The 23,575-nt window shown below is 33.2% G+C and overlaps 4 protein-coding genes across 7 annotated transcripts in view; 3 read left to right on the top strand and 1 right to left on the bottom strand.

Moving 5' to 3' along the window:
* Window positions 1–9,570, top strand: part of LOC109602553 (xanthine dehydrogenase-like) — an 85,322-nt gene extending 75,752 nt beyond the window's left edge. Inside the window, exon 11 of the mRNA XM_049968098.1 lies at window positions 9,561–9,570. The gene's annotated coding sequence lies outside the window, so the exon portion shown is untranslated. The remainder of the gene's footprint in view (window positions 1–9,560) is intronic.
* On the top strand, window positions 73–1,388 carry LOC109602545 (tRNA pseudouridine synthase-like 1). The gene is made up of 5 exons (XM_049968110.1): window positions 73–202; window positions 254–382; window positions 470–772; window positions 826–1,084; window positions 1,140–1,388. Exons 1-5 carry the CDS (start codon window positions 156–158, stop codon window positions 1,353–1,355), a joined length of 954 nt encoding a protein of 317 aa, XP_049824067.1. The 5' UTR covers window positions 73–155; the 3' UTR covers window positions 1,356–1,388.
* Window positions 1,658–4,342, top strand: LOC109602536 (ATP-dependent RNA helicase SUV3 homolog, mitochondrial). The gene is made up of 7 exons (XM_020018935.2): window positions 1,658–1,988; window positions 2,041–2,544; window positions 2,598–3,042; window positions 3,111–3,411; window positions 3,466–3,794; window positions 3,848–4,044; window positions 4,099–4,342. Exons 1-7 carry the CDS (start codon window positions 1,682–1,684, stop codon window positions 4,272–4,274), a joined length of 2,259 nt encoding a protein of 752 aa, XP_019874494.1. The 5' UTR covers window positions 1,658–1,681; the 3' UTR covers window positions 4,275–4,342.
* The window catches only part of LOC109602533 (5-hydroxytryptamine receptor 7-like), a 152,976-nt gene continuing 133,789 nt past the window's right edge, over window positions 4,389–23,575 (bottom strand). For 3 of the 4 annotated variants that reach the window (XM_049968099.1, XM_049968100.1, XM_049968101.1), the window contains 5 exons: window positions 8,592–8,928; window positions 8,036–8,264; window positions 5,337–5,523; window positions 5,166–5,284; window positions 4,389–5,041 (listed from right to left, as the gene is read on the bottom strand). In XM_049968099.1, the coding sequence (XP_049824056.1) occupies window positions 4,525–5,041; window positions 5,166–5,284; window positions 5,337–5,523; window positions 8,036–8,264; window positions 8,592–8,916 (1,377 nt within the window). In that variant the 5' untranslated portion in view covers window positions 8,917–8,928 and the 3' untranslated portion in view covers window positions 4,389–4,524. The remainder of the gene's footprint in view (window positions 5,042–5,165; window positions 5,285–5,336; window positions 5,524–8,035; window positions 8,265–8,591; window positions 8,929–23,575) is intronic. The other variant, XM_049968102.1, reaches the window with a different exon arrangement.

A 23,575-nucleotide genomic window follows, 5' to 3' on the forward strand; every position in this document is an offset into this window, starting at 1 on the left:
ATTAACAGATTATTATTAAAACACACTCAAAATTCCATTTCAGATGTATTTATTTGAATTGCAAGAGGACGAAGAATAACCATAATTGTTCCGCTCCACAACTTAAATTTTGTACAAGTTTATGATTTATTTTACAAATATTTTATTACACAAACATGAATCGATATTTAATGAATTTTTCATACATCGGTAAAACTTTCCGGTAAGTTGTGTGTATTCCTGTAACCCGCGTTCTAATTTAAAAATATTCTAGTGGGGCTCAAAGGCAAGTAAAGGGAGTATTTCCCCGGATTGATGACCCTACGACGGTGCAAGGGCAATTAGAAATGGGACTGAAGATGTTGAACCCCAACAATGAGCCAGTTGTGTATTTATCTAGCAGGTATTAAAATGTTAGGGTGCATTTTTGGTTCTGTAAGTCATTAGAATTACTGCACCAAATCTATGTCGAATTTCTGTGTTGTTTTAGAACTGATGCCGGCGTACACGCCTTAAATACTACTTGTCATGTTGATTTATACAGAAACAATGGATTGATTTACAACCCCCAGACTGTTACAATTGCAATGAATTCTTATTTCAAAAAACAAGAGGTGCCAATTAGAATTTTAAGGACTTATTTAGTACCACAAGATTTCCACAGTAGACACAATGCAATATTAAGGACATATTTATACAGAATCATTGTTTGTCAAGTAAATGGCTACAAAAAAGGAGCCACTAATTACTTTTTCATTCCTGTGGAAGAATTAGATAGAGCATATTATATATGGTACTTTGACAAATCAACACCATATTCAAACATTACAAAGTTGTATATTTCAGTGCTGAAAATTTTGATGTAGAACTAATGAAAGAAGCAGCATCATTGATAGAAGGCCATCATGATTTCAGGACATTTATGGCTCAACATTTGGGACATGAGGAAAAAGAAACTAGGAGGGTTTTGGAAAGACTTGAAATCATGGAAGCAGATTCAGTTGGTTATTCTATTTTCAGTTGGCCAGCTGAAACTATACCACCAGATTGTCAGTATATGTTTTTGAATGTATATATACAGTCTAAAGGGTTTTTATATAAACAAGTAAGTATTCATGGGTCTATTATAATACTGGAATATATGAATTATATATTATTAGGTGAGGAGGATAATTGGGACACTTGTGGCAGTTGCACAACATAAGATACCATTAGAAGAAGTAATGACTATGTTACAAGTACCTTCAGTTAACAGTTGGAACCCAAGAATTCAAAGTGCTCCAGCTCATGGTCTCTATTTGTGCGAAGTGCGATATTCTGATACAGACCGGTCTAGATTTCAGGAATCAAATACTGTGATGGATGAAATTATTTAAAGAGTCTCATAGACAATTGTAAGAAATAAGTGTTGCATAAAATAAGTGTATTTACACCTTTTAAAGCTATAAAATTAATATATAATGGACCATTTAATCGGTTTTTTATTTAAACTTTTGTGTAAATCTGAGTTGCCTATATTTGGCAAATTTGTTACTCCTGGTTTAATACATTATGTGCACTAGTGTAAATGAAAAAACATGTTTTTAAGGAGAATTTAAACTTATTTGAATGTTTTATTTTTGAAAAATCTTTAAAACCAATTGTAGTTAGAAGAAGAAGTTCCTACAAACTAGTTAACCTTAAAATGTTCAAATAATATAAAATGCTTCAAAACAGCCAAAGAATAAGAACGTTATGTGCAGCTGCTCAAAGTCTGTACATAAACCAAGCGAAAATTTTAAACGAGGCTGCAGCAAAACATGTCGTGGGTTACGTACAGAAACGTGGTAAAAAAGATGATTCCATATCAACTTTGTTTGTTCCAATACCAATTAAACCCAACCCAGATGATATAAATGTGGGACTAGAACTTACTGGTGCCTTAAACAAAGCAGATTTACTAAAGGTGTTAAATAAATTCTACCAGAAAAAAGAAATAAAGCAGCTATTGTCCGATAATGGGTTAGATAGTAAGTCACATCCATGTAACTCAACTCTGGTTTTTAACATGTAACATTTTAGACTATTTGCAACATCAAGCTTATGTAAGCTTCAGAAGATATTGCTTGGAAGCAAACACATTGCCAGTAGACCTGCACGTAGTGGTCAGTGACATTTTACAAGGGGCAGGCAATGTAACAGACATCTTCCCATATTTTCTGCGTCACGCAAAACAAATGTTCCCCCATTTAGAATGCATGGATGATCTGAAAAAAATCTCAGACCTTAGACAACCAGCCAACTGGTATCCTGAGGCGAGAAGCTTGAATAGGAAAATAATCTTCCATGCTGGACCTACAAACTCTGGAAAAACTTACCATGCTTTAGAAAGGTTCATAACTGCAAAATCTGGTGTATATTGTGGTCCTCTGAAATTACTAGCCAGTGAAGTATTTAACAAGACCAATGACAGAGGGACACCCTGTGATTTAGTGACTGGTGAGGAGAGGAAATATGCTGATCCTGCCAAAAATGCATCTGCCCATGTTGCATGCACTGTTGAAATGACTTCAGTCAACAACCCATGTAAGTGTTCTTTGAAATTTTCTTGTTTTGTTACCTAGTATGTAATTTTAAAGATGAGGTTGCTGTAATTGATGAGATCCAAATGATAAAAGACCCACAAAGAGGGTGGGCTTGGACCAGAGCCTTATTGGGTCTTATGGCTGAAGAAATTCATTTGTGTGGTGAAGCTGGCACAATAGATTTAGTTAAACAATTATGTTTAACTACAAATGAAGATGTAGAAGTAAGAAACTACAAGAGACTAACTGAGCTGCACATAGAAGACACTGCACTAGGTTCTCTTGATAATGTGGAGCCTGGTGATTGTATTGTATGCTTCAGTAAGAATGATATTTATTCAGTTTCAAGGGGGATTGAAGCTACTGGCAAAGAAGTAGCTGTAATTTATGGTGGTTTGCCACCAGGGACAAAGTTGGCTCAGGCAGCCAAGTTTAATGATCCTGAGAACAGCTGCAAGATTCTAGTTGCGACTGATGCCATTGGTATGGGATTGAATCTGTAAGAATTATTTTTTGTTGCAGTCTTCTTTATTAATATTACCATTTATGCAACTTTTGTGGTTTTAGGAGTATAAGACGCGTGATCTTCTACTCGCTAATCAAGCCAACATTGAATGAAAAAGGTGAGAAAGAGATGGACACAATTTCAGTGTCACAGGCGTTACAGATTGCTGGCAGAGCCGGGAGGTATGGAACAAAGTGGGAACAAGGGCACGTCACCACTTTCAAAGCTGAGGATCTTCCTACTTTAAAGGCACTCTTGGCTTCACCTCCTGAACCAATTACACAAGCTGGTTTACATCCCACTGCGGATCAAATAGAACTGTACGCGTATCATTTACCAAACTCCACCTTGAGTAACTTAATGGTATTATTTTTTTCATGTGTTTTTAATTTTGTATTAAATTAAATGCAATTTAAGGATATATTCGTGAATCTCTCGACGGTAGATGATTCTTTATACTTCATGTGCAACATTGAGGACTTTAAATTCTTAGCGGATATGATACAACACGTTCCGTTGCCTTTACGTGCCCGCTATGTGTTTTGCTGTGCCCCCATTAATAAGAAAATGCCGTTTGTGTGTACAATGTTTCTGAAATTTACTCGCCAATATAGCAAAAACGAACCAATTACTTTTGATTGGTTGTGCAGGAACATTGGATGGCCTTTACAACCACCTAAAACAATTATAGATTTGGTACACTTGGAGGCTGTGTTTGATGTCTTGGATTTGTATCTTTGGCTAAGGTTTGAGAGTTTTCTAAGTGTATTTTGTTTATTGATTAATGTGTGTGTTTTAGTTATCGTTTTATGGATTTGTTTAATGAACCAGATTTGATTAGAGATATGCAAAAAGAACTGGATTCCATAATACAGCAAGGAATTGTGCAATTGACCAGATTGTTGAAGAATTCTGAGACTGGTGTTAGTTCAGGAACAGCTGCAGCTGATGATGATGAGTTTGAATTAAACAGACAGAAACAGAATTACCTCAGAGGTATTTTTTAAGTATTAGTAAATATAATATTATATATTATTTATTTATTTTTAGAATCTAAGGCTTCTCAAATTGGCAGAGGCAGATTGACAGAAAGATTGTTGGCACAAGGTATTTTAACGCCGAATATGTTAAACGAGCTGAAAAAAGAATGGAATAAAGATCCCAACGACAATAACGACGACGACGACGAACCAAAGAAACCAAGGAGGAAAAGGAAAACAAAATAAATTTACATTATTTACCATTTATTGTATATATACAGTTGTTTTTCTTTTTAAATAAAATTATACACTTATTCTACGTTTAATTTATTCCTTTCTGGTCAAAATAAAACTCACCCCTCCATAAAGAAATTTATTTCTTCTGGTACCTACATAGACATCCTAAAATTATACAATTTTATACAAAAGTGACTAGAATGTAGACTTAACCCTTAATAAAATGGAACATTGACTTAAGTTAAAAATAAATATAGTTTCATTTATGTTGAAAGGCGAAGTCAGGTCTTCGAGTTTTGGAAAAGTGTTTTACCGTCAGCCTCCAGAACGCTATTCTGAAGTCGGGACTGTAAAACGCGTAAATGAATGGATTGATGGCCGAATTGATCCACCCGATCCACGTGAGATACTGCATTATCGTCGAGTTCACGTCATTTGTCTCCAGGAACGGCGTCAACAAGTAGAATATGAAGAACGGCAGCCAGCAAACGATAAAGCCGCCAATGACGATGCTTAATGTCTGCGCCGTTTTCGTCTCCCGTCTGAACGATGACACTCTGGTGGCCGGCTCGAAATTGAAAACCGACGCATCTAAATGCAGCGACTCCGGTCTGGTTCTCAACGGCAGGGAAGCCCTGTAGAGATTCGAGGACTTGTTTGCACTGACCGGCTCCTGATTGAACTGGTAGTTGAGTCGTAGCGATCTGGAATGTCCGACCATCGGTTTTGGTCTGTGGTTCTCCGGGAACTGTTTCGTCACTGAGTCAGGGGAATGACTAGAACACAATTAAAATTATGATGTGTCCATTTACGATTTATTGGTCTATTCTACGTCCATCATGCCAGGAACGTAAACTGAAAATTTGATGCAATGTAATAAATAAATTAAATAAAAATTACCATGCAGCTATGGGACGGAAAAAGTACCTGGAACATCTCAGATTGTGCTCTTCGCACTCGGAAGACGGATGATCAACATCCGACTCCTCTTTGTTGTTTAGTGATAATTTAGTGCTCTTCTGCAATTATGAAAGAGTTAACATAAAAACGTTTTGTTTTAAATTCACTTACTCTTGTATGTATGGTTTCAATGTGCGCCAGTTGATCGTGTCTTTGGGCAACGACGCAGGAAATCTTCACGTAGACATACAGCATCACCATCATGGGAATGAAGAAGGATCCCATGGCCGAGAATATGACGTAGCCTGTATTTCTGTTATATCTGCACACTTTGTTGTCGTGCTTTCCTGGTTCGTACCTGGAAATTATTCAGCTATTCAGGCCGTTGACTCCTTTATGGGGATGTTAATTAATTGTAATTTTTTATGTAGGCTTGTTAATAATGAGAGAGCGTTTACGTTGACAAAAACTAATTTGTTAATGGTGTATTTTTAGGTCGTTAATGGATTATCACCGCAAAATCGGGGGCGCAAACGATAAATTATGACACGGAATATGGAAAATAATAGAATTGTGAAACACTTTCATTAACGGATTAATTGTTAATGCAGTTTTCTAACAGAAGTAATTTGTTTCCCGTATGCACGTATTTGCACAAATGTGCATTTGGAAACTTTTTAATGAACGAGTTAATGTTGGTAATGTGTTAAGTTATAAGGCACACTGAGCAAAAGTTAAATACTAAAATTTCAGTCAGTTCAATTTAGTTTGGAGTATAATTATTTTAAAAACTTGATTTAAAAATAAAATTTTAAATATACTAAGTACTTTATATTTTATTTGACTTGTTATTAATTATTAACAAAATATTTTCCTCGTAATAGAGAAGTTACATTTGCCTAAACCAATTTTATGTGACACCCATGGTATTTTTCTCTTAGATAAAACGTACAATCAACAGAGCAGTTTATATTCCCCTGACTCATTACCGATCTGTTTGCACATAGTTCGCCCATAATCCAACGTACACACGTCCTTTACCCTAACGACCCGACATTTGTCTATCCAACACGGAGAAACAATCGACCAAAATCGGGCCCATTAATAAACCATTTCGAAACATCCTCGCATCACCCGGCATTAATTCTTCACCGAGACGTATTCGCCCCGCATTTAATTACGGCCAGTTTTTAATTGCTACGCCAATTACACAAATGATCACGCATTGTGTTCCTGGCGCGGTATTTACGGGCAACCGACATTGCATTTTGTTAATGCGGTTGCATAAGAAAGAACGCGCCCGGTGGCGTTATCTGACAGTGCAAAACGGTACTGTGATTAGTTACAACTGATGTAGCGGAACATGGAAATGAATATTAAGCGGGATAAACTGAACTGAATCGAATTTTATGAGTTTACACACTGATAAAACTGACGGGCAGTGCATTAAGTTAACTTATGCATTTGAATGCCGATAAAACTAATCATGTACAGGTTTAATTGATTGAGACGAACTTAACGTACGACTAGTCGTACATAGTGGTGTGGTCTGAGTCTCATTAGCAGCTAGTTTACACAATGTAGTTGTGGATTTGACAAGCGTCCTGGATAGATGCTTTAACCTAATGATCCGTTGTTTGCTGCGGTATGATATCATGAATACATATTGCCGGGGAACCGTCGATAAACCTTGATGTTCAATCAAACGTTGGATGAACGTTGTTAATGTTTTCTTGGATCGGTTTCAATGGTTTTGCTTTTAGTGTATTAGTTATCTTTTGGTTTAGTAATTGATACTTATTTGCTGAATTTAATTAATTAATGTAATCATTATGAATTATGGATTGTATCAATTTTAATCATCCTTTGTGCGTAGAAGATTTAAAGTATTCCCTTCAAATAATACGATCACCGTTTTTAATATCGCATATTTTATCTAATCCAATTTTGTTAAGCTTGAGTCTGATTACTTTGTACAAGTCTATTAAGTTTCCAGTGTAATTGATAAGTATAATAAATAACTGTTTGTAATATTAATGAATGACGCAGACACACAAAAACGGGCAACGTTTCTTCAAGTTTGTCATTCATCTTGGTGCGCATCCGCCAGAAACGGTAATGATTTGATGGATCGCCCTAAATTAATTACGAAGTCCCAGACACATTAAAACTAACACAATAATTCACCGGACACATTAACCAACTTAACCGCCGGCTTAACTTAATAAATCCAATATGATCGGCGTTTAAGCGGTTCAGCGGCCAGACGAAATAAATACCACCCGTTATTCAACCACATTTTATTAATTAATAAAACTCGCATGCACATAATTAAACCGAGTGGAGTTGGAAATTAATTAAATTCTGTATGTATGCGCCAAGTTCTTGGCTTCGGCGGATTTATGAACGCATTAATCTGCTTATTAAGTTTCGCCCTTGAAAGAATACAGGAAATTGATTTAAGCACTGTGTGTGCGGTGGATGTGCAGTTTGTTATGTTGACTGAATAACGTCCTTAAACTGCGGTTATCATTTAACCGGCTGTCGGAAAGTGAGTAATAAACGGATGGAGTTATGCCCCCGGAGTCCATATTTTTAAAAATAAATGTACCGAAGTTCGTGATTTAATGGAGGAGAGATTGTAAAGTTCGCACACGGCATTTGTATAATATTTTCCCTGTTTATTTCGGTCCGATTTCGAAGGGCGTGACTGTAATAAAAAAAAGCTAGTCCAAATTAACTTTCCCTTTTCCTTTGTTCCCGTTAACAATTTACTTTTTGTCTTCCTCCCTTCATTTCCATGACCGACGATAAAAAACAAACCACAGCGGACCCCGTTAGGTTTAAACGTCCGTAAATAATGATCTTACCATCCGAACATCGGGGGACAAGTGATGAGTGCGGAACTAACCCATACGACCAGGATCATGGTGAAGGCGAGCCGTTTCGAACGTCGCTTCCTTGAATAACTCAGTGGCTGCGTCACGGCCAGATAGCGGTCCACGCTGATCGCGCACAGACTCAGGATGGACGCGGTGCAGAGCAGGATGTCCAGCGACACCCAGATGTCGCACATTACCCAGCCCAACTCCCATTTACCTAATTTTAATAAAAAAAATGTAATGGAGTTTGCGACGGTTGGAAGTGGGACTGTTCAAGGTCGTAGATGCGCAAAGCCATCACTGCGCACCTAAGTCCCAGTCTCAACATGTTGACAATGTGAAAAATAGCAGGATGTGTTACAATTATAATAATTGCAAAATAATATACTTGTGACAGATGAATGATTAATTGAATTCGTTTATGTGAGAACTAGGAGTGACATATTGTTGATGATAAGATAAATTATTAATGAAAAAATAATTAGAGATTAATGGATGGAACTAACAAAAACACATAATGCGTTATATTCGTTATTTTCCATACCCATTAAACTGTAGGCGACGGCTGGTGGCATGACGAATATGCCGACAAGCCAATCGGCGACCGCCAAAGACATGACGAAGCAATTGGTGACCGTTCTCAGCCTTCTGGTGGTGATGACGGCGAGTATGACAAGAGTGTTGCCGATGATGACAATGACGATGACGACGCTGAGCAGGCCGGCCAATGCCATGTCCTGCATGTGCTTGTTGGCGTTCGTGTGGGCGGTGTTGTTGACGACGGTGGCGTCGGTCGTTGCGACCGTCAGGCCGTTCGGGCCCGACGCGCCGGTCGCCGTCTCCAGGCTGCTGCTGCTCTCGTTTGTCATCTGTTGTCATTTCTGTTGCGGGAAAGAATCAGTCAGAAAACATTTTCATTGAACTGTTTGTGGAAGAAAATCCGATTAATTTTTATACAGCTTAATTTATTTCCAATTCATTACTTTTAGTCTGTTTTGTTGAACTCTTCCATACGTTTTTGTGTAGTTTAATTCTTATCTTAAGGAACATTTTTAGGCGTAGATGGTTTCCCCGCGTTATCAAACAAATTTTACTTTTACATACAATTTTAAATTGAATATTCATTCAATACCGCATTATGGCGTAGATAAGATTGATTATTATAAATATTCACTGGGATATTTTAGCAGTTCAAACCTTGAAAATGAACTTATAATGTTTGTTAAATCAATATTTGGTTTGATAAAGAAAATTATGCCTTTTTTGTCAATAAACAATTTATCAAATGTATAACTATCTTAATAGTCTAAATCGAAATCACGATAATTTATGTTTACACGACCCAAACATTTGAGCAGAAATCAAATAAATAGTAAAACAAACAGTTTTAGACGTGGATATCAACAAATAGAATAATTGTAGCGTGTTGCAATGTCTATATTTATAAAAATCACTAAAAGCTAACTATGCACGTATATTACTAATTATATATTGTAATTTTATCAAACACACGTCAAAAAAAACTATTCATACAAGATAAGATTTTTGATTATCGTGTTGGCGCACGTGAGCCCATAAATAATTGAAATGTTTTTGTGTAACGACAAAAATCTGTGATACCATGTGAAAAGCACAACTGTAAAATCCACAAAATTTGATGAATGATACATCAATCAAATACCAAATTCCATTTGTTTTCCAATTTTTCGTATTAATAATGAACACGAAACGATGTGTTTATTATAAAATATTGCAGTGCGAAATGCTGTTTGAAAATATCGATTAAACTATTAGCCGGAACAACAACAAGGGCGATATTGTTTTTAATTCCCGTGTGCGGAAGCGAGCCGCTAAAAATTTATTTCATTGAGCAATTTCGTTTATCAGTTTTCATTAAAGTCTTTTGGAAAACATAACGTAATATTTATCGGTTGTTCATTTTTTGTACGTGTTACTCCATTCAGTCGTTTTATCTGTTCTCCACTTTATGTTCTATCTTTGGTAGCTGCTGGTCGGGAAGTCTGAACCGCAAACCGAAAACCATTTAGAGAACGGGAAACCGCAACGTAATTCATTCAGAAACTGATGCAACTAATGCAATTATAATATTAATGGTTAACAATCATTTTTTATGAGGACAGACAAACATACTTGATAAAGAAACACATTAATGCAGTTTATTTGTACTATTATGGAAAGTGACATGTATAATTTATTGTCACCTGAGTAAAAGTCGTACAAGTTCTTATATATTGATTATATGTATATTACAGAAACATTTCAAAATGTTAAATGGTTTGTTATAAAAGTCCAACATTTCTCAACATTCAAAACAGTGCAGTTCTTCCAAATCCTTTATTAGAGAGAGGTTAAACAATTTTTATGTTATTATATATTATTATATAAATAATTTACTTATAGGGATTCTAATAGTATAATATTCTGAACATGCAGTTCAGTTTTTAAAACTTTCTTCATTTATTGAACTTATGTCTGCACCTTGGAATTCATTTTTCGTCTGTACGAAACTTAAGGCAATGTCTACTTCATTGTAGTATTTTATTATTAATTACCCATTCTGAACGGGCAATATAATCGACGAGGACAATAAATAATCACAAAATAAAATTAACAAATGTTTATTAGCTTTCATTTCATATATTCTTGGATAAGTACTCCAAGTCCTTCAGTTGTGGGAGATCACCCACTTATTGTGTCTGTGAAAAAATACTCTCATATCCTTGAGGGACAGCTGCTTCCATATACTCTTGAGAATATGCAGTATCTATATATACTTGAGAAGCAGTTGCCAAAATGATAAAAATAAAACAAATTAAAGGAATTTTTTGTGAATTTTAAGAAAATAAACTTTTTTATTCCCTTATATCTACTTTAATAATCACTAAATCTGTTTTTGTTATTGCCTCATATTTACAAAGTAACGTATTATTATAACTAACTGAAAAAAGCATATAATTTGTTAAAGAAAAGCTTGAGATAAGGATTAAACGAAAACTAAATTTATAGCCAATAAAAAATTATTAAAAGACATTTTATTATTTTTTCTCAACTTCAAAAGTATAAAAATTAAGTAAATAAGTATTAAAATTAAAATAAACTATATTCAAGTTTTGGAAAATTGAATTTTGAGAGAAACATCATGCACGACAGAGACACTAAAGTCTGTAAAATTGCTTCGTAGTGGGAACTTTTATTATCTCTCTCATGCATGATGTCTCTCTCAAAATTCAGTAGGATCAATCCAATCGATCCAATCAGTACATTGAACAAATACGAATACTATAATACCATAGAATATTTTGTTATTGTTATTGACTTCCGCAATTTTATAGCTCTACTCATTTAGAATCGAATTACTACTAGATTGTGCATAGGTGTGACTTATGGTTTTACTCATTTGGAATTGGGTTGCTATAATTTTACAACAACTTAATATTTATTTTAAAACTTTTCCAGTTCTTACTTATTGGACATCATCACGTGGCTATTTCTATGCCTTTCTGTTAATTCTCACCTGTCACCTGGTATGTAATGTAAGTGAAATTTGAATTAACGGATATACAATCCATCAAAACAATAACAAAGTTATATTAAGGTGTTAGGAATATTATTTTTATTATATTATGCATAATATAATATCTGACCACCTGATAGACAATCAACTGGCAAACAAAGAAAAACAGACTACCTTGCTTCATTATCTTTTAATTCAATTGGTTTGAATTAGAGCCACATGTTTGATGGAATATGACACAAAAAAGTTACTTAAAATACATAAAACCATTATTAAAATGGAAATGATAGAAACTAAGTAATAATTATATTTCTTGCTCTTTTAAATTACAAAAATATATATATTTGGACCTATTACCTTTTTTACTTTTTTGGGCTCTATTATGGTAAATATTATAAAAATATGTTTTATATTTAGAATTGTGTTACTAAAATCTATAACAGTGGAATTTCCTAATTATTCGAAATTATCTCTCCTCGATTTAAATTTATAGACATTTATAATTGGGTTGCTGTAATTTTACAACAGCTTAACATTTATTTGACAACTTTATCAGTTCCTACTTTGGTCATTTTATTGCCTTTCTATCAATCCTTACCTGTTCCCTGCTGAGAGGTAAGGAGGTGCGACTTCCTCGAATTACAGTTTTAGACATTTAAAATTGAGTTGTTGCATTTATATGACGCTTAATATTAATTTTACAACTTTACTAGTTTATACTTGGTGATTTCTATGCCTTTCTGCTTATCCTTACCTGTACACCTTTTATGATTACTACAATATAAGTGAAATGGGGATAATAGTTATGTAATCAACCAAAAATCGTTTTTAATAACCATAAAAAAGACACATTAAGGTGTTAGAAATATAAGTTTTATATTATTTTATTATTATTTATTTATTTATTTATTTATTATATATAATATAAATCTGACCACAAGCTGATTGACAAATAAAAAAAAAACAGATTTCCTTGCTTCGCACATACTTATTAGAATATAAATAAAATATCAAGGAAATAATCGAAACTAATAATTATATTTCTTGTTCCAAATAATATTGGGACCTTTTTACTGTTTTAGGCTGATAGGCTGATAAACATCAACATACTATTGTTGATGCGGTCATATTAAGTATCACTTATTTTTATATATCTCCTAAAAGTTATGTTAAATAAATAAATAATAATTTTAATAATAAATTTTAATTAATAAATTTGATGAGTAAAAATTATCTTGAATAATGGATTACTATGAATTTATTAATTTTGATAACACACCTCTACATATGTTTTAATATTATTTTTTCAGAATTATATACAGAGTATTTCATAACATTTTTTCATTCACTTATAGCTAATTTAATAATCTCTAAACCTGTTATTGGTTCATATTTACATGTAATATTATAACTAGAGACAGGACAAAAAAATTAACAAAGGGTTGAAAAAAGAATAAATTTTGTTAAAAAATATTTTAAATATTAAACAAAAACACAGCCTTGTTACGTAGCTTTTAAAATAAAAGTTTTGAAAAATTTAACACATTTTCGTTTTTTATCTTATTATTATACGTTATTGTCGACAAGAACTCCCTAATTACAAGACAATTATTACAAGACACATATACCAATCGAAAACCGTTCAATCCGATTGAATTTTGAGAGAGACATCATGCACGACAGAGACACTAAAAGCCTGTAAATTTGCTTCGTAGTGAGAATTTTTTACTGTCTCTGTTATGCATCATGTCTCTCTCAAAATTCAGTACGATAACTTAATATTTATATTAACTTTTCCGGTTCGTAATTATTGGACATCATCGCGTGAATTATTAAGGTGTTAGGAATATTATTTTTCTCACTACCTCGGTCGAAAATACGTATTTTGCTCCCCGGTTCCACGACAGAAAATAGTACTTTTCTAAAAAAAGTACAAAAATAGTATACACTACACGGGAAGAAAGTTTGAGAGCGCTGCCCTGCGTAGTGTAAAATACTATTTATTATACTATGTATAATATCTGACCAGCTGATCGAAATTAGTTGGCAAACAAACAAAAACAGACTACCTTGTTTCATTATCTTTCAATTTAATTTGTTTGTTGCCACATATTTGATGGAATGTAACACAAAAAAGTAATTAAAACCAATTGTTAAAAAAGGAATAATAGAAACGAACTAATAATTATATTTCTTACTCTTTCAAATTAAGAAAAAATATTTGGACCTATTACCTTTTTACTTTTTTGGACTCTATTATGATAAATATTAGTAAAAATATCTTCGATAATGGATTACTATGAATTAATTTTGATATAACACCTTTACACTTGTTTTAATATTTAGAATTGTGTTACTAAAATCTATAACGGTGGGATTTCCTAATTATTCGTAATTACCTCCCCTCGATTTACAGTTACAGATATTTATAATTGGGTTGCTGTAATTTTACGAGAGCTTAACATTTATTTGACAATTTTACCAGTTCCTACTTGACATAATCGTTTGGTCATTTCATTGCCTATCTATCAATCCTTACCTGTTCCCTGCTGACAGGTAAGGATGTGTGACTTCCTCGAATTACAGTTTTAAACATTTAAAATTGGGTTGCTGTAATTTTACGACAACTTAACATTCATTTGACAATTTTACCAGTTCCTACTTGACATAATCCTTTGGTCATTTCATTGCCTTTCTATAAATCCTTACCTGTTCCCTGCTGACAGGTAAGGATGTGTGACTTCCTCGAATTACAGTTTTAGACATTTAAAATTGGGTTGCTGTAATTTTACGACAACTTAACATCCATTTGACAATTTTACCAGTTCGTACTTGACATAATCGTTTGGTCATTTCATTGCCTTTCTATCAATCCTTACCTGCCCACTGGTGACAGGTAAGGAGGTGTGACTTCCTCGAATTACAGTTTTAGACATTTAAAATTGGGTTTTATTTTACGACTGCTAAATATTAATTAATATTAAATATTTTACAACTTTACTAGTTCCTACTTGGTGATTTCTATGCCTTTCTGTTCATCCTTACCTGGACATCTTGTTTAATTGCTACAATATAAGTGAAATGGGGATTAATAGTTATGCAATCAATCAAAAATCGTTTCTAATAACAATAACAAAGACCATTAAAGTGTTAGGAATATAAGTTTTATATTATTTTATTATTATTTATTTATTTATTATACATAATATAAATCTGACCACAAGCTGATTGACAAATAAAGAAAAACAGACTTCCTTGCGACGTACATACTTATTAGAATATGAATAAAATATCAAGGAAATAATCGAAACTAATAATTATATTTCTTGTTCCAAATAATATTTTACTATTTTAGGCTTTAATATTAAATTTTAATTAATAAATTTGATGAAAACATAATATGAGTAATAATTATCTTGAATAATGGATTACTATGAATTTATTAATTATGATAACACACCTCTACATCTGTTTCAATATTATTTTTTCAGAATTTAACACAGGGTATTTACAACATATACTGAAACAAAAGAGGCTCATTAAATGGATAAATTTATTAAAAACTTAAATCAATAAACATTGGGTTTCGAATGCGAATATCTTCTGAATGGTTAGAGTAATCGATTAAACACAGAAGACCTCCATACTACATGTTCCTATAAATCGATTTATACTTTTTATACTTCCATAGACCCGTCCAAATTTTTTTACTATTACACCTCTCAATAATATAATAAAAATAATAATGTTATGGTCACTTATCTGGGATTGCGTCCCTCGGAGACAAAATTATCTATGACCCATCCAATAATGTTTTTCATGCCCCACATGTCATCGAATCGAGTCGAAAACAACATTGCCGTAACACAGTTACCGGGCCTGGACCCGAAGATTGGATTAAAGCGAAATTTATTTTTCTTTGTCCGTACGAACGGCTCGTGACCTTAATGCCGTCGAAATTTCCGTTCCTGAAAAATTACCTCCTGTCCCGAACTGAACGTCATTAGCGCACCCCTAAATATCACCAGCGAAAGGCTTACGAAACAAATTAACGTTTTCGCGAAACCGTCGCCGAAACATCCGAGATGGTTTAAGTGGCGTAACTTTTCTGTAAATATTTAACGTGCCCTCGTGCTTCACACCACTTTGTCCGGCTTTTTAATGTCGGAGATGAGTCTTAACGGTGATCGCACGGTCCCGATGTACTCGAGAACTGGAATGTCTGAGGGTTTTTATTAAGATACTTTATTTTATCGGGAATAATTTGCTGAAATTTGAACGTGCATTTTTGTTGGGGCGGTGTTAAGAGAGTCTCCTGACGATGTTTCATTTTGATGTACAAGCTTTTGTTTTGTTTGTTGGTAAGTCCAACATCTATCAACATTCAAAATAGTACAAACTAATTAGAGAAAAGTTAAACTAAATTAAATATTTTATTATATATTAATCTAAATAGGAATACTATAAATAATTAAAAAATAATAATTCTGAACACGTCAAGTTCTAAAGCTTTCTCAAATTATTGAACGTATATCTGCACCTTGAACTTCATCAAGTGGAGCTACGTTCACATATCCCAACCGAAGAACTTCACCAACAATCCTGTTATGTATTCTTGTGATAAAGAATCTTCTATGCATTATTGTCTTGAAGGACCTGGCGTGGTTACTTGGGTTGAAGGGCTTGTCATGGCTACTTGTGTTGAAGGGTCTGCCATGTATTTTTGATGAAACTCCTGCCATTTATTCCTGTACTGAAGATCCATCTTCTAATTTTGGACTTTGCCACACGGTTCTTAAACCATATCTATATTTGGCTTACAGTTAAATGGAAACGACTTGCCAATCCCTTTAATTGGTTTTTTATGGTCAGAAAATATCATCTTTAAAAGATGTAATTGCTCCCTTTCCTTTTTTTGTACATTCGTCATTTTCAAAATCTCGTTCCTTTTTGGATTACAAGGAACTACTTTTGATAATAGCCAAAAACGTATTCTATGGTTATTACCTTAAGTTTTTACATGAATCTAACTTTAAATTAATATGTAAATACAAATTGTATTAGCCATGCACGGCCAACAGTTAAGTTGGGAGAACTCCATAGACGACAAGAAGCCGTTTGTGACCTTTTCAAATTTAATTACGGTCGAATTCTTGTGAAAACGGCCGAAAATAAAGGCGTGTTATGCACGAATCGGTGCGTTTTGTTAGCGGCTCTTAAATTTCGGGAATTTTATTAAAGAGTTTGGGAAGAATGCGGCAGGGGTTCGTGCTTCATTGCAATTTGTCGAAACTCGGTATAAATAAAAAAGGTTAACGATTTTATTCACAGACAAATTCCAATGATAACACAAACAAACGAAATTTGAACTGAAAAAGTAATTGAAAAAAACTATATGATGTCTAAATTTTAAGTTATTTATGTGAAGCTAATATTAGTCCAGGATATTCATATTCAGTAAAATAAAACACTCTCAAAAAATAAAGGGTCACAAAATTCAAAACTGTACTATCTAGAGTGATTGCTCCCTTGTGTACGTATTTCCCTTTCCTTTTTTTTGTACATTCGTCATTTTTAAAATCTCGTTCCTTTTTGGATTACAAGGAACTACTTTTAGATAATAGCAAAAAACGTATTCTATTTAAGTTTTTACATGAATCTAACTTTAAATTAATATGTAAATACAAATTGTATTAGCCATGCACGGCCAACAGTTAAGTTGGGAGAACTCCATAGACGACAAGAAGCCGTTCGAAATTAAAATTTTTTTAATCTATTGTTAACAGTATGTATTACAATTGCTCTTTCATTTAATTGGATGTTTTGATTTTTTGCGATTTATTATTTGGTTAATTCATTTAATAGAATACCTAAAAATTCCAGGTAGATTTTTTTAAATATATTGTCGGGTAAATACATGCAATATGCAAGAAGCAACGCAATAGCTTGAACGAAGATCAATAATTTCAAAATTAAATTGTTGACATAGATCACCAATCAGATGGATACATATAATGTACTTGATGTGTATCATTCACAAATGGACAATAACTTGATGATTGTAAGTGGATATTCGCCACAAGCGTCCAGCAGTGGATATTCGCCACAGGAAGAATGCAACAGTGGATATGCACAGGAAGAATGCAACAGTGGATATGCACAGGAAGAATCCGACAGTGGGTATTCACAACAAGTCTCCGACAGTGAGTATTCACAACAAGTCTCCGACAGTGAGTATTCACAACAAGTCTCCGACAGTGAGTATTCACAACAAGTCTCCGACAGTGGGTATTCACAACAAGTCTCCGACAGTGGGTATTCACAACAAGTCTCCGACAGTGGGTATTCACAACCAGTCTCCGACAGTGGATATTCGCAACATGAACCCAACAGCGTATATCCACAAGGGGGATACACTAACGTGTGTCACACTAGTAGTCCAGATGTGTATCATCAACAAATGGGCAATAACTTGAAGATTGTAGGTCAGCAAGTTATTGATCCCAACGTGAGTCCATACATTAATGCATGTTTAAAAAAACGAAAACGTCATACGTTTACTAGAGGACAGCTGGACATATTGGAGAAGACTTTTCACACAAATAAAAAACCAACCAAGGAAATGTTGGATGATTTGGCACAACAATTGGGCTTGAGCCCGTACCAAATAAAAATTTGGTTTAAAAATCGTGTAGCAAAGTTGAGAAAATCAGGGAATATTGATAATGTACATCAGGATTATATGACTGGATCACTACAACAAGCGTCCAGCAGTGGATATTCGCCACAAGCGTCCAGCAGTGGATATTCGCCACAAGCGTCCAGCAGTGGATATTCGCCACAAGCGTCCAGCAGTGGATATTCGCCACAAGCGTCCAGCAGTGGATATTCGCCACAAGCGTCCAGCAGTGGATATTCGCCACAAGCGTCCAGCAGTGGATATTCGCCACAAGCGTCCAGCAGTGGATATTCGCCACAAGCGTCCAGCAGTGGATGGACGCCACAAGCGTCCAGCAGTGGATGGACGCCACAAGCGTCCAGCAGTGGATGGACGCCACAAGCGTCCAGCAGTGGATGGATGCCACAAGCGTCCAGCAGTGGATGGATGCCACAAGCGTCCAGCAGTGGATATTCGCCACGAGCGACCAACAGTGGATATGCACAGGAAGAATCCAACAGTGGGTATTCACAACAAGTCTCCAACAATGGATATTCGCAACAGAGACCCAACAGTGTATATCCGCAAGGGGGATACACGAATGTGTGTCACACTAGTCCAGAAGATGTCAGTCCAGATGAATTTTTTCGTCGACTTTCACCTCATGATATGGAATACATAAGTAGAATTGTGGTAGAGGACTGTGTGAAGTATGTACATATGTATGTACTATCGCGTTCATAAGTGGTCTGCCACTTTCCGAAGCGCTTGACCTCGACCGTCACATTCTGTTACAGTCTATTATTTCGGTCCGCGTAAAAATTAAAAACTGAATCTGTATAAGTTTTGACACGGTAAAAGGGGTAACGATTTTACAAAACAACATGCCACACTATAAACAGGGTTGTAAGGATTGGATCACGGCAAATTATGAACTAATTTTGTAAACATTAGTTATTCAGAAAATATTTGTTGTGTTTTATTGAAATTGTAATGATAACTATAATATTTAAAACGATTATTTAAATAACAAATATTAAATTAATCTTAATTAATATTATTTTGATTTTTTACTAAGTAAATATTTTTAAAAATGATTTAAATTAGTATTTGAGCTAATGTGATATATTTTAAAAATATTTAAAAGATTACATACAAGAAATAAAAATTAACTATTTTCATAACAAAACCAAGTATTTACGATATGTAAAATAGTGCATATTAAAACATTTTAAATGTTATGAAATAATACACCCAGTTATTTTTTAAAAACTTTATTTTGTGGACAATTTTGTTCTTAATTTTTTTATGTAGATTAAAATTAAAAGAATAAATTAACAATAGTTATTAACAATATAACACATACACAATATATATAACAGAATTCGGATACATGAACACTTTGGTTTGTTCAAAAAGATCCTCACTCTTGTTTTTCATTTATTTGAACATTATTTGTTATTGTATCTTATAACTCATCCATGATTTGTAATCTGTTTCTGTAAATGGTATTCATTAAATGTCCAAACAAAATGTAGTCCAAAGGAGTTGAGGGGATCTCGGTGGCCAAATTTATCTACCAGTGTCTCATCAGAGTGTTCTTCAAGAAAACGTTCCGTTGTTTTTGCAGTATGGACAAGAGCATTATAACATTAAAAACACTCATTTGTGATTCATCATAGCGAAGTCGGTATTGTTCAGCAAACTCCAAACACATATTGTAATTGCTTTTCATTTATTGTTTGAACACCATTTGTTATTGTATCTTATAACTCATCCATGATTTGTAATCTGTTTCTATAAATGGTATTCTTTAAATGTCCAAACAAAAAGTAGTCCAAAGGAGTTGAGGGGATGGATACCCGCGGCCAAATTCCTCTACAAATTACTCATCAGAGTGTTCTTCAAGAAAACGTTTATTTAAATTGTTTGAGATTCTGTACGTAATATTATACAAATATATAGATATTTGAAAAAAAAAATAAATAAATGGAATTACTAAATTATATACTACTTAATTTTTATTATAATTATAATATTTATGTCTATATGTGCATTTTGTATTCGGAACGTTACTGCTGTATATATTAGACGCGAAGTAAACAAGTGTTTCTTTTTGTCTTTTTTATATCGCATTATTAAAATTGAATATAAGAAACTAACTACGAATCTACAACATTGTTGTTGATACATAATTTGAAATTAATATATGACATATAATTCACAAAATTAATGACGCGTTTCGATTCGAAAACCAATACGTAGTAAAACTAAAACGAGCACTCGTTCCTAAATCTAAACTATCTCAGACCCCAGAAAGTCGGTTTCCAGAACGGCCATAATGTTTCCCAGTTCACAATTCATTTTATAATCACAAAATTGTATTTATTTTATTGTATGGAACATTTGCAATATAAATTTTTAAAATTAAAATACTTGATAACAAATGTTATATTATAATGAAAAACCTAAAACATTAAATTATATACTCGAGATCTTTTTAACAATATCATGCAGTTTATCATTGAACTATATGTAGAGGCTCTCTTCCTCCGCTACATATACAGTTCCTTAAAAAATAAATAATAAAAATAAAATTGTTGTACCAAACCGAAAAACAAAAAAAAAACGCACCCAAACTTTGATATCAACAAACATATACAACACTGGGGGCATAAACATATTCTCCCAATTTTAGTTCTTACCGAAATATTTAGCTCTCTAGCTATTTTAGAAATATTTTTTCCTTGTTGATTTAAAAAGACAATTTTAAGGCGTTTTTCCTCGTTTAAATTCATGTTCGCTGTACAAAGGTTCGCATTCAATTGACAACACATTTAGGAATCGCATCTTACGATGTGGTGGGGAGTCGGCACTGCCGAGACGGTAGTGCACGGTAATACAGAATGTGACCGTTTACGGCCTGACGTCAGGAAAGTGGCAGACCACTTATGAACGCGATAGTACAAAGTTACGGGACAATATGAGTAAAATATAAATAATTCTATTTAATCTCAATAAATACTTCTACTAAATACAATTATGTATTTAGTTAACTTTAGCGTACTAAAGTATTAGTAGCTTAGTAATAAATATAGACATATAGAATGTATAATGTACAACAAAACTGTACTATCTAGAGTGCTCAGAATATTGCGATTTTGAATAGATTCAACAAATAAATGTATCCAGCAGTAACAAATGGTAGATTTATAATGTGGGTTTCATGTATATTAAAATATTCAAAAAGATGGAAGATATTTTGTTTCAGAAAATTGTATTTCACTTTAAATCAGTGGTATTCAGTACAGCTAAAGCAGTTGAATTTTTCAAAGTATAAATTTGGGTTAGTTATTTCCAAAACAATCTGCAAATAAAATAAAAATGTTTCTTTACTATACTGTATATAAAAATCAACAACCCCCTTAAAGTCATCTCCACAACTATATTTTAACAATATAAACAATAATATATAAATATAAAATAAACAATATAAACAATAATGTATAAATGTATATATATATATACACACATATATAAATAAATAATATATATATACATTTGTAATGAATTTATATAAGAAATTTAATCTTACACAAAACCATATTTTTAATATGCAGTGTGGTATATATCGAATATATATAAATATATGCACATTCACAATTCTGGGAAAAAATTAAAAATCATAATGTTTTTAGGATGTTTACTTTTTAAATTAAGTGGATAATGGTTTAAACAACTGTCAAAAATACACAAATTACCTTATTTTTTAAATATTATTGGAACATTATACTAAGAGTATTATTATAATTTTACTAATACTGTTAATACATAACATAACGTTACTTTATCATTCCCAATTGTTCGGGGTTAACACGATTCATTTATTCATTTATTTATATAATATTTTTCATGATGACGTTACTGCATGGTAGTCATCCGGGTTTTGAATTTAAATTCCCGTGATTACGTCAAAAGTGCATATGTGAAAACTCAGCATGACCAATTGTGATATTCAAAGAACAATTATGTTAAAAATAATCACAATATACACAATTTAATATAATATTGTTTTAATTGTACTTGTTTCTAACGTGCCCCCGTGCTTCACACCATTTTGTCCGGCTTTTTAATGTAGGAGATGAGTCTTAAAGGTGATCGTACGGTCCTGATGTTCTCGAGAACTGGAATGTCTGAGGGTTATTATTAAGATACTTTATTTTATCGGGAATAATTTGCTGAAATTTGAACGTGCATTTTTGTTGGGGCGGTGATGTTACATTTTGTATATACATGCTTTTGTTTTGTTTGTTGGTAAGTCCAACATCTTTCAACATTCAGAATACTACAAACTAATTAGAGAAAAGCTAAAGTAATTTAAATATTTTATTATATATTAATCTAAATAGGAATACTATAAATAATTAAAAAATAATAAACCTAAACACGTCAAGTTCTAAGGCTTTCTCAAATTATCGAAGGTATGTTTGCACCTTGAAATTCATTTTGCCGCTGTATGAAGCTTAAGACAAGTTGAATAATTAAGAAATTTGATTGAATTTGATTTCCATCTTATGTGTTCACATATCCCAACCGAAGAACTTCACCAACAATCCTGTTATGTATTCTTGTGATAGTCTTCTATGCATTATTGAATCTTGAAGGGCCTGGCGTGGTTACTTGGGTTGAAGGGCTTGTCATGGCTACTTATGTTGAAGGGCCTGCCATGGGTACTTGTGTTGAATGGCTTGACATGGCTATATGTTTTAAAGAATCCACCATGTATTGTTGTTTTAAAGAATCAATCTTGCCATGTATTTTTGGTTGAAACTCCTGCCATGTATTCCTGTACTGAAGATCCATCTTCTAATTTTGGACTTTGCCACAGGGTTCTTAAACCATATTTATATTTGGCTTACAGTTAAATGGAAACGACTCGCCAATCCCTCTAATTGGTTTTTTATGGTCAGAAGATATCATCTTTAAAAGATGTAATTGCTCCCTTGTGTACGTATTTCCCTTTCCTTTTTTTTGTACATTCGTCATTTTTAAAATCTCGTTCCTTTTTGGATTACAAGGAACTACTTTTAGATAATAGCAAAAAACGTATTCTATTTAAGTTTTTACATGAATCTAACTTTAAATTAATATGTAAATACAAATTGTATTAGCCATGCACGGCCAACAGTTAAGTTGGGAGAACTCCATAGACGACAAGAAGCCGTTCGAAATTAAAATTTTTTTAATCTATTGTTAACAGTATGTATTACAATTGCTCTTTCATTTAATTGGATGTTTTGATTTTTTGCGATTTATTATTTGGTTAATTCATTTA

Source organism: Aethina tumida, chromosome 5, assembly GCF_024364675.1.
Source record: "Aethina tumida isolate Nest 87 chromosome 5, icAetTumi1.1, whole genome shotgun sequence".
Taxonomy (NCBI): Eukaryota; Metazoa; Arthropoda; class Insecta; order Coleoptera; family Nitidulidae; genus Aethina; species Aethina tumida.